Source organism: Neomonachus schauinslandi, chromosome 2, assembly GCF_002201575.2.
Source record: "Neomonachus schauinslandi chromosome 2, ASM220157v2, whole genome shotgun sequence".
NCBI classification, from domain to species: domain Eukaryota; kingdom Metazoa; phylum Chordata; class Mammalia; order Carnivora; family Phocidae; genus Neomonachus; species Neomonachus schauinslandi.
In genome coordinates this window covers 173,730,965-173,743,497 of record NC_058404.1, presented here as the reverse complement: position 1 = coordinate 173,743,497, position 12,533 = coordinate 173,730,965, and the positions used below count along the sequence as shown (strand labels likewise).

Sequence of the window (12,533 nt, the reverse complement as noted above, 5' to 3'; positions counted from 1 at the left end):
CCACTTCCCCTCTGTAACTTCTTTCCTTGTTGTGGAATAGAATCTAACAGGTATGCATGCAAAAGCCAGGGGTAGGGAAGAAGTCAGGCATGGGTTTTATGGGGATTTCTGGCCCAGGAATCTTGTGATAGACTTGACCTGAAGTAATATTTTCAGTTCACTTATAAACTGATACAGATCTCATTGATTTTTTTTTAAAGATTTATTTATTTGACAGAGAGAGATGAAGTGAGAGCAGGAATACAAGCAGGGGGAGTGGGAGAGGGAGAAGCAGGCTCCCAGCTGAGCAGGGAGCCCGATGCAGGGCTCGATCCCAGGACCCAGGGATCATGACCTGAGCCGAAGGCAGACAGACGCTTAACGACTGAGCCACCCAGGCGCCCCAATCTCATTGATTTTTAATGATGCCTATTTTCTCTTTGGTTCTGGAAATTAAGCCAAGCACCATTGGCTCTTTCTTGTCACAAAAATGATGCAGCTTGAAGCTGAGGCTGCCCTTTTCCTGGCATCTCAGAGATGAGGCCCAAAGCTTCCCAACGTGAACTGCCTTTTCCACTTCCACATTCAGTGTCCCAGCCAACTGAGTCAGCCAGCAGGACTTAGTGAGTGAGTGACAAGGGTATCAGAAAAAGGAAAAGGGAAGGGTGAGGAGGGGGAGGAAGGAAGGTAGAAGAGATCCCTTTCTACTTGGCTTCCAAAGCAGAAACCACAGTTCCACCCTCGGACAATCTCTCTAAGAAGAGATGGTCAAATACTGGAAGTGTCCCACCCAAACTAATGATGCCAGTGATTTTCCTGTAACACTGGGGACAACAGCTGTGTTTACCTAGTGCCCTAAACAGGAGTGAGTTACTGTGCTTCTTATAAGCAATGGTACTGAGTGTATTATTGCCCGTAATTGGGAGGGGGAACATAAGCTAAAATAAGAGTGCTCAAGGAGGCCAGCACATGAGCAATTTCTCCATGTAGGGAATGGAGAAGAACTCATCTTTACGCGAGGGAAATGAATCAGACAGGATGCCAGATTGCGTCTGCTTTGCCTTTCCTAGAGACCTGTGCTCAGATCTGGGGCCTCAATGGATTTTTCGCCATCTAAGAGGAACAAGATTCCCAGGAAAGCACTGACACCTCATCCTTTCATTAGAGCCTGTGATAGTTTCTCTGAATCTCAAAGACATACAATTCAGATAATGTCTGCTTAGAGGATTCTCCTCCCCACCCATCCACCCCACCCACTTCCAGTTACCTCCTACTGTACTTTTGTACCTCACCTCAATGATCATGTTTAGAAGAGTGTTCCCATCTTTCCTGATTATGTCAGTTCTTATCTTACTTTTTCAGATCTTTATGTACTTCTCTTTTGTGTACATGGCTGTAGAGACAATCTTTTTTTATTCATTTAATTGTTTGATCAATATCCAGATCAATATCTGACTACAGTCCCTTGAGAGCAGGTCCTGTCCTATTGGTGGGCACCATTCAATCCCCAGCACCTAGTACAGTGCCTGACAGTTAGAAGTAGTATTTGTTGGAAGAATGGAAGACAAAAACTTGGGAAAGAACTTAACATTATAGAATTATGCAATTAAAAGTATTTAAAACTTTAATGGATTTAGATGACTGTTTTTTGAGAAATGTCAAAATTTTTATATGTATTTATATAGAATAGAGATGATTCTTTTGAGTGAGATCATGGGCCATGTACTTTATTTCTCCTTCTAAGAGAAAATAAGATAGGTGCTCCCCTGGGTTTTTTATATTAGCCTTTGGCATCCTTCTGAATATATACTTTCATTCTCCGGGTTAGAACTGTTAATTCATCACTTAGACTTCCTATCACATGTCATCTAAACCCCCAGTGCTCACAAAATCCAGAAAGTGCCAGGAAATGGGCAGATAAAATTTGATATAATGACACTTTAGCATGACCCATCAAATCTAGTAATTCCTAAAGACGTCTGTGTGTGTCAAAGTTGCCCTGAATGCCCTTTGGCCCAGAGAAGTGCCTTACCCAGAAACATGTGTAGGATGTTAGAATGAGCCCCCTTTTATTCGTTCAATAAAATTTCCTGCCCTTGTGTATATTTTTTCTACTGGAGAGAGACAGAGAAGCAAATAAGTAAATAAAATGTACAGTGTGATGGGAGGGAAGTGCCTTATAGATGAATACAGCAGGGAAAAGACATCAAGAGTCTCAGAGGGAGTGGCAGAGTTGCCATTTTAAATAGACTCATGGAGGAGGACGTTTTTGAGAAAGTGACATTTAAGCAGAGATTTGAAGAAGGTGAGAAAGGAGCCATCATCCTATCTCAGGGGAGTCTGTCCCAGGCTGAGGGATTACAAGTGCTACTCAACAGAGGCATATGTGTGCCTGATCTGTCTGAGGAACAGCAAGGAGGCTGAAATGGGTGGATGAGAAGAAGTGAGAGGACTGTTGTAGGAGAGGAGGTGAGTACTGACTATTCCTTGAAGGTCATAGCAAGGAGTTGGCCTTTTATTCCAAGTGAAATGGGGAGCCACTTTGTTAACAGAGGAGTCACATGATCTGAGTGATAGAATAGATTCTCAACACAGTTATAATCTCAGAGGCAAAAGAAGAATTGGGAAGATGAGTTAATGAGCCATTATAATAAGCCAAGCATGGGATGGTGGTGGCTTATGGGTAGAGGTGGTAGAGATGTGTTAGGATACAGAAAAACCCTGAGCCAGTGGTTCTTACAAAATTCTTCTGGTTCTCTATTTTGCTAGACTTTCACTTACTCATCATCTGAATATTCTAAGCAAAAGCATATATTTCTACATTTGTACTTTCTATGTCATCTTTGAAAAATATTCGTTCCCTTCATTGAGAAAAAAATATATTGCTACAAGGTGTATCTAGTAATATAAAATATAAGTAAATTCTATATTTCTTCATATGGCAAATATTTATTGAACAGCTACTATTCCAAGGTCTTCTAGGAAATATATTATGTAATATGTTGAAGAGAAAAAGGTTCTCAAAATGTCAACTAAAGGTTGATTTCATAATTTTGGAATGCAGTAAATGAATTTTGCTTTTACTTCTCTAACTATGCCAATGTGGGAGGAAAAAAAAGTAGAATAGTGAAATTTCCTTGTGCTGCTTGTCCTTTTTATAAATTTTTTTAAATTTTTTTTCAAGGGGTATTCAAAATATAGTGCTATATCTTGGCAGCAATGAAATTCCAACTTAAAAAAAATCTAGACTTTCTATTTATAATACTAAGATAATGCTATTTATTACTAGGAAATCCTCAACAATTTCATCTTTATTTCATATATAAACATGAGATTTACATTACAGATCTTTATTTAAAAAAATTAGCTCGCAATGGGAGGCAGATAAACTGAAGATCTAAATTGAACCAATGTAGCTTTGCCTCACCCTCAATCTTTATATCCTGCATCTAAATTATCCCTTATGAGTAATTGAATACCTGGCAGGGAGTATCTTTCAAAGGATAGAAGGAGAGATTTATTAAGTTGTATTCTATTGGGACCAAAGTAACAACTCTAATAGTATGGAGTAGAACTTTGCCAGGTGTTACTCCAGTGATCTAAAAACTCTAAGTTAGCTAATTTACTAGGTGACATTTTAGTGACTCCAAATTTATTTATTTATTTTTTTTACCAGAGTGAAACTCTTTTAAGAAGGCAAGCCCTGGCTTTTCATTCCTTTCCTAGGATGTCCTAGGAATTGCTCTGTTCAAGTAGCCAAGTTGCCTCTAAAATATAAACTTATGTGAAGAGACATACTCCAACACATTTCATAACCTGGAGTTATTCAAATCTAGATTTAACTGTGCTTTAGAGATTCACCAAAATGACATCTAGCAGTTCAACAGGGAGAAAAATATTGGTGTCATCTACATTTCTCACAGAACTCTTATTTCATTGGGCAGGTTTTCCATGAGAGAGAGCTCTGAGTAGTCAATGTTCAGGCTTCTAGAAATAGGAAGTTGCAACTTCTATATAAAGGCTTCATGTTGATGTTAAAAAAATATTAAGTGGGTTGTTTTTTATCATACAAATTTAAACCAGTTGAAGGATCCTGCTTCTTTCTTATCATTTGCTATTATTACTATCACCTACTGAGCATTTATTATGAGCTAGGCCCTTGTGCCGATCATTTTATCCATATTATTTCTTTTTATTCCCAGAACAATCCTAGGAGGTAAGTTTTATTTATCTTGTTTTAAAGATAAGGAAGTTAAGCTTCCAAGAAGTTCAGAGATTTGAAAGGACTGGATAAATATTACAATGTAGATAAATAGTTGGGCCGGCCCTGGATCTAGCTCTTTAAGTTTGAAACATACTATCTTAACTGTTACAATATAGCTTACATTTAAATTTTGCAAAGGGTAATGCAGACATGCCTTAGGGAAAATGGCAGTGTCTGTTTTGCTTTTGCAACGACAACATAAAATTGTCCTGGTAAAACCCCCATGAGTGAAAAGTAATCTCCACTAAAGCTCTGGTGTTTTCAATGAGCAGTTGAGAAGATATACCCTTATTTGGCAGAATTAATCAGGTTTCAATAAAAATGTCAGTAACATGAATCTAGTAAGTCTTCCATTTTGAAGTTTTGCTAAAACATCTCTATTTCTGTGATGGTGGAAATGTTTTGCATCTGCACTACCAAATAAGGTAGCTACTAGACATAGGTTGCTATTGAATATTTGAACTGTGGCTGGAGTGACCGAGGAATTGATTTTTCATTTTATTTAATTTTAATTAATTTCACCTTAAATTTTACAAGCCACACACTGCTAGTGGCTACCGTACATCTAGAATGCCTATTGTGAGGTCATGATAGGGTCCCATATGCTATTAATAGTTAGGAGAGATAAAAAAGACAATTATTGAAAGGTAAAAATAATTTTCTAAATACAGAAAGAACTGAGTATTTCCAATAGTTTTTTGTTAAAGAAAAACGGAATGGAAAAAGAAAATCAAAGATTATTAGATTGAGAAGAAGCCAGAGAGCACCTGGTCCAATTACAGATAAGAAATCTTTTTAGTAGTCTGCAGTCGCAGCCTATTGCTGCTTAAATTTTGGCAAAAGGCGACGACACCAAAAAAGCTTAAAAAGTTTTAAAAAGTGAAATAGTTATTTGGATTTTAAAAAAGTAAGTAAGACAAAGTGGTAAATTTTAATAGTAACAAATGTATTTTACTTCTTAGGCAATGGGAAGGATTATGGAAAAGATTACAAGCTTATTTTTCATTTACAAAGAAAACCCAGGCTGGAACTCCAAATCAAAGAGGTGGATGAATTTGGAAACTATAGCTGCCCTCATTATAAGGGCACCATTGTAGTTCATAAAATACCTAAAGAAAAGGTAGTCCACAACTTGGATCAATCTCTTATACTTGATGAAAACCATTATCAGTTGCCAATTTGCAAATTACCATTGAAATTGCCAAAGGTAAGTTATTTTACTTCCTTAACTACCATATTTTGTTGATTCTTCATAATTCTCTACCATAATCTATACTTCATGCATATGGATACTTAAGGTTAAAAAGAAAGGCAGGTCTAGAGTTGATAAGGAAGGAGTGGGTAGCTACAGTTTTAGAGTGGTGGAATACATATCAGGATTTTCACTTTCTTTCATCGTGACTTTCTAACAGGAATAATTCAAGTTGGTCTGGTCCTGATAGTATGTTCTTAATAGTTATGGAAATAATGTCATTATTTTCTGTAACTGCATCAGAATAACTGGAAAATCATTTATGAAACACTGAATATATTTCAGAGCACAACACATTTAAGAAGTCATATGGTGAGCAGGAAAACAACTTCAAAATATTTTCATCCAGACTTATCAAATCCTGCACACTAAAGAGTGAATTACTCTTACCTAAAATCCTTATTCTTTTTTTAATTTAATTTTATTATGTTATGTTAATCACCATACATTACATCATTAGTTTTTGATGTAGTGTTCCATGATTCATTGTTTGCATATAACACCCAGTGCTCCATTCAGTATGTGCCCTCTTTAATACCCATCACCAGGCTAACCCATCCCTCCCACCCCCTTCCCCTCTAGAACCTTCAGTTTCTTTCTCAGAGTCCATAGTCTCTCATGGTTCATCTCCCCCTCCGAATCCTTATTCTTAACAGGAAAGTAAGATTGAATTGTTTCTCCAAATAGGTCAAACAAATAATTTTATTGCTGTGCATACTATTTTCTTCAATGATCCAGGACTTAGTACTTCTAAAGTATATTCTTAATGAGAAGTATAACTGAAAAATTCACTTTATCACTCTAAAGAGTAAACTTATTCTTTAAAGATGCTAAAATTATTTTTTCATGTTTTTGCTCTTTGTGTTACGAATACCAGAAATATGTTTTCCGTACTGTTAGATTTTGTACTGATTTTAACTTAATTAACAAAGTAGTTAATAAATTTGACAAATATTAATTGAACTTCTGAAATAGGTTATGTGCTATGCCAGGCATTATGAAAAATACAGAGATATAGAGGGTAATACATGCCCTAAACCTGTGTTGTCCCAAATGATAGCCACTATCCGTATGTGTCTGTGGGGCGCTTGAAATATGGCTAGTCCAAATTGAGATGTGCTCTAAGTGTAAGGTACACACTAGATTTCAAAGATGCAGTACAAAAAAATGTAAAATAAGTCATTAATCATTTGTTTATATTGATTTTATAGTAAATTATAATATTTCGGTTATGGGGCTAAATAAAATATATAATCATAATATAAGTAATATAATAAAATACATTATTACTTAACCCTGTAAAATTAATTTCACCTGTTTAAAAAAGACTTTTTATGTGGCTAACTAGAACATTTCAAATTACTTGTTTGTCTCGAAATATATTTCTATGGGGCAGTGTTGCTCTAAATGATTTACAATGTCGCAGAGTATGGAAAACACGTACAGTGGACCCTTGAACAACTCAGGAGTTAGGGTCACCAACACCTGCATAGTCAAAAATCTGAGTATAAAATTGGACTCCCCCAAAACTTAACCATTAATAGCTAACTGTTGACCACAAGTCTTACTCATGACATAAACAGTTGATTGACCCATATTGTATGCTACATGCTTAATATATTGTATTCTTACAATAAATGAGGAAAGAATAGTATTAAGAAAATCATAAGGAAAATACATTTATAGTAATGTGCTGTATTTATAAAAAAAATCAGTGTATAGGTTGAGCCATGCATTTCAAACCTGTGTTCTTCAAGGGTTAACTGTGTACAAAATCACCTTGTAAGACAACAAATGATTTAGACTATTGGGATAAATTGTACTCACAGTTGTTCAGAGGAGGAAAATAGCTTTTCCGGAAGCTGATGCTGGTAGAAATTTCATGGTGGGTATAGCATTTTTTAAAAATATTTTATTTATTTATCTGAGAGAGAGAGAGAGACAGATAGTGACAGAGATAGTGAGAGAGAGCACAAGCAGGGAGGAGAGGGAGAAGCAGGCTCCCACCGAGCAGGGAGCCCGATGCAGGACTCGATCCCAGGACCCTGGGATCATGACCTGAGTCGAAGGCAGACGCTTAACTGACTGAGCCACCCAGGAGCCCCTGGGTATAGCATTTTATCTGAGCTTTGTAAGTTGGTAGAAATTTGGCCAGTGGAAATGAAGAAAAAATATGACAAAAAGGAATGAATTGCACTGGAGGTGGTAGGCATAGCTTAACAGGGATTCATAATTCATATAGTAACCATTATAATAATTTCTAATGTCGCTCAAGTGCTTTACATGCCCTATATTATTAAATCTGCACATGAGACATTATCACTGTTCTCATTTTACAGGAAACTGAGGCATAGAAATTTTCATCAACTTGCTCAGGGTCCCATAGCTAAGTAAGTGTCTGACTAGGATGCAAACCCAGAAAATCAGCTTCCCACATGTGCAACCGCAGTCTGCTCTTGTCTGTTTAGCAGATAAAACCAGGATTTAGATAAACTCAAGGACATAAGATGGATTTTAGGACTTCCATGTTCACCCCTGCAGTTGTATAATAATTCCATGAGTATTATGCTTTAGTGTAAAGGTGATAGGAAAATTATATAACAAATAATATGACCTGGATTCTGGTCAGTCAAACTGAAAGTAGCCATGACAGCCGAGGTGCTGGGTTGTAGAGACATTAATTCTTTACTTGCTGGTTTGGAGGAGATTCTAGGGTTCTTGGAAGGCATATGTAGGGTAGCAGTCTATTAAACCACTTATACTTAAAAAATTATATTTAAGAACAGTATAGCTGTATAAATGTACACCCACTATCAGTTTTCCCTCTGTGCATTTTCATCTCCATCTTAGGGCCTTTGCACTTGCTGCTCACTACACTTGGGACTCGCTTCCCTCAGATGGTCATATAGCTGGTTCTTTATCATTCCGGTTTCAGCTTACGTATCACCTCCTATGATTTTTCCCCCACATCCTTTTTTTTTTTTTTTAAGATTTTATTTATTTATTTGACAGAGAGAGACACAGCGAGAGAGAGAGCACAAGCAGGGGGAGTGGGAGAGGGAGAAGCAGGCTTTCCGCGGAGCAGGGAGCCCGATGCGGGGCTTGATCCCAGGACCCTGGGATCATGACCTGAGCCGAAGGCAGACGCTTAACGACTGAGCCACCCAGGCGCCCCCCCCACATCCTTTTCTAAAGTCACTCTTTAACCCATGAGCCTTTTAAAACTTACTTTGTAACTCTGACCATTAATTGAAATTATAAGATTTACCTATTTGTTCATATATTTTCCATTTGCCTTTGACCCTTGAGAAAGCAAACTCCATGAGCAAAGGACCTTGTCTCCTTACTCTGGCTGCATCATCAGTGATTAGAACAGTGCCTGGCGCATTGTAGGTCCTTTAAATATTTGCGACCGGATGAATGAGGAGGAGGTCTGTAGTATTCGTTAGATTCTAAAAATTTAAGAAGTACGGACTTAATGGAGCACTCAAATTTGCTTGAACCAGTGGTTTATAGCCTCATTTGCAAACATTTAGCTGGCAGAGTTGATTTGGATCTACATGAAGATTCCAGCGCAGAGGAAGGGGATATTGGGGACATTCTCCAGGTGGCTCAGTTTAGTACATGACTTCCTCAGCTCACTCTGTTGTTCTGCTGCTATAGGGACACTGGTGGGAGACGGTAAGGGGGCTGTTGGAATTCTCCGGCAGGAGGTAGTGAGGGCTTCACTGTGATGATGGCAAACAATGGCGAGAAAGCCCCTTATGGAAGAGAGGACAAATGTGAGGTCCAAAACATGACACAAATTCAGCTTTCAGTTTTCAGTGTTTTCTCTGTGGCCTATCTAACTTCATGAATCAACGAGCCAAATTAGCCAAGCTAGATGGTTTAGGGTTTTATAGAGATTTTGCTCCACTCCATAAAAGTCCATGTGAGTGATTGTCCAGGTCTTTTGCACAAGCTCTTCCTCTTCCTTGATTCTAGCAAACCATTCCTCACCTGCTTGCCTGAACAAATCCTACTGGTCATCCCTTATAGCTCTGCTGAGGTGTGACTTCTCCCAGGAAGGCTTCCTTGACTTCCCCTTCGCTATAAACTTTGGTGTGTTTGGTATGTGTTCCCACAACACCCTACACTTTCCCTATTGCTGCAGTTACTGTATTTTATTTTATTTTATTTTATTTTTTTAAAAAAAGATTTTATTTATTTATTTGACAGAGAGATAGAGCCAGAGAGCACAAGTAGAGAGAATGGCAGAGGGAGAGGGAGAAGCAGGCTCCCCACTTGAGCACGGAGCCCAATGCGGGGCTCGATCCCAGGACCCAGGGATCATGACCTGAGCCGAAGGCAGATGCTTAACCATCTGAGCCACCCAGGTGCCCCCAGTTACTGTATTTTATCATAATCACTCGATTCCCAGTAGACAAATATTTCTCAATCTTTTGTGTTTGTTTTTGCCCTCCTAAGGAGTCTTTTTAGATATTTTCCCTCTAATCAACCCTCCCCATTAAATTTTAATATCACAGATACACAGTATGCATATTTGTATTTTATAAATTAAAAGTGCAAAGTCTTTTCAACTTGCCCAAGAGCGAATTTTCCCTCCTGGAGGGTGATGTTATTCTAGTTGGAAATGCAATTATTATCTAGGCACAGATATTGTCCTGTTCAATTTGCATTTCCAGTGCCAGGCATACAGTACATGCTCGATAATTATTTATGAATAGTCAGATGAATGAGGCAATTTCTTCAAACCTTAAGATTGTTTAGTCTTTTTTTTTAAAAAAAAGATTTTATTATTTATTTGAAAGAGAGAGACACAGCAAGAGAGGGAACACAAGCAGGGGGAGTGGGAGAGGGAGAAGCAGGCTTCCCGCTGAGCAGGGAGCCCGATGCGGGGCTCGATCCCAGGACCCCGGGATCATGATCTGAGCTGAAGGCAGACGCTTAAAGACTGAGCCACCAGGCGCCCCAAGATTGTTCAGTCTTGACAGTGATAATCTTGAAACTCTATTGGCATGTTTAAAGATAGTGCATTTTACTTGTCTGTTGACCTTCATATATCAAGCTACTCTTCATAGCCATTAGTCCTTTCTTTGTCTTCCAGATAGGTTTGTAGAGGGCTTTCCAGGTACATTCTTTCGGCCCTTTTTCATGCCTGCTTACTAGAAGTTTTTTGGGTTGAGAAAAAAAAGTCTGTGACTGTAGAAAATTTTCCCTCTTCTCAAACTAATATACCTAAGTGGGAATTGAAACCATGACCTTCAGTTTGTAAGAACAGATTCCTTCTATAAAGTTCAGAATTTAAAAAAAAAATTGACCTCAGCTTGACAGTATTAGAATATGCTATTTTTCAGGAAATGAAAGCAGCCCTATTATATGGAGGTTAGCATTAACGAACACTATGGTATGCACACATTTGTACATGCAGCGTAAATTAGGTGAAGGCATTTGTCAAAAGTAAAAGTGCTTTCACACAGAAGACAAGCAGTGAATATTTATACATATGTATATAGATAGAAACATACACATTCACATAACACATAATTCTAATGTTTGACCTTAATGTACTGTCTGATTTCCAAAGATGTGAAAACATATCACCCATTACCTCATGTTTGGGAGGAACTCTGTGTCTCATTCCTCAGCCTCCATATTCCATTCTTTCATATATTAATCCATTCAACCAAAACTTTTTGTATCCCATGGACCAGACATACAGTAGTGTTTCTTTATGTATGGTCTCATTTTCTTCTTACCTCTCTGCAGACTATTGTCAACTCATAGGAGAATGAGTCTCTAAACCATGTATGGTCTCATTTTCTTCTTACCTCTCTGCAGACTATTGTCAACTCATAGGAGAATGAGCCTCTAAACCATCAGTCAGATCATTTCCTGTCTCTGCTCCAAACCCTGCAATGGCTCCTAGTTTCACTCACGGTAAAAGACTACTTCCTCAGTATGAACTTGGCCCCCATTGACTCTAGGACAGTCTCTCCTATACTCTTCCCTTGTTCAACTCTAGCCACAATGACCCTTTTAGTGTTCTTGGAACTTGCCACACTGCTTCTGCTTCAGGTCCTTATGTTAGTGGTTCCCCTTGCCTGGAGTGTTCTTCCATCCATCAGATACCAGCAAGACCAATACCCTCACCTCCTCTAATTCTTTTTGTTTTAAAGATTTTATTTATTTGAGAGAGAGAATGAGACAGAGAGAGCATGAGAGGGGGGAGGGTCAGAGGGAGAAGCAGACCCCCTGCTGAGCAAGGAGCCCGATATGGGACTCGATCCGGGGACTCCAGGATCATGACCCGAGCCGAAGGCAGTCGCTCAACCAACTGAGCCACCCAGGCGCCCCAAAGATTTTATTTATTTTATTTATTTTTAAAGATTTTATTTATTTATTAGAGGGAGAGCACATGAGAGGGGGGAGGGTCAGAGGGAGAAGCAGACTCCCCGCTGATCAGGGAGCCCGATGCGGGACTCGATCCCGGGACTCCAGGATCATGACCCGAGCCGAAGGCAGTCGCTTAACCAACTGAGCCACCCAGGCGCCCCACCTCCTCTAATTCTTTGATGAAATTTCCCCTTCTCTCTGAGGCCTACTCTGATTCTATTTCTTATTGCACTCTACTCCTCCCCACACAACCTGACACTCCTGATCCTCCTTAACGTGCAATGCTTTTTTTTTTCTTTCCTCTGAAGCATTGATATTAACATTTATTTCTTTGTTTATTATGTTTATCATAGGAGCACGACTACTTCACAGTGAGAACATGAGCCCCTTGAGGGCAAGAACCTTTATCTGTTGTTCATTGCTGAGTTACAAGACCCTGGAAGAGTGCCTGCCATGGGTTAGGAGCTCAAATAACGTTTGTTGAATGAATGAATTCATAAGTAGAGCTTGTATTTTAAATACACAAAGTGTGAAGAGGAAAGTGAGAAGTGTCAAGAAGGAAAATAAATTAGCCTTGGAGGGTTGACAGAATTTGAAGTGTGTGCTTACAGAAGCTTCACTGTGGAGTTTCTTCTGGGTTGA

General features: G+C 38.6%; 1 protein-coding gene across 1 annotated transcript in view; it reads left to right on the top strand.

Annotated features, from left to right (window-relative positions):
* The window catches only part of DTHD1 (death domain containing 1), a 69,804-nt gene that overhangs the window by 34,015 nt on the left and 23,256 nt on the right, over positions 1 to 12,533 (top strand). Inside the window, 1 exon segment of the mRNA XM_021701637.2 lies at positions 5,206 to 5,450. Coding sequence (XP_021557312.2) covers positions 5,206 to 5,450 — 245 coding nt within the window.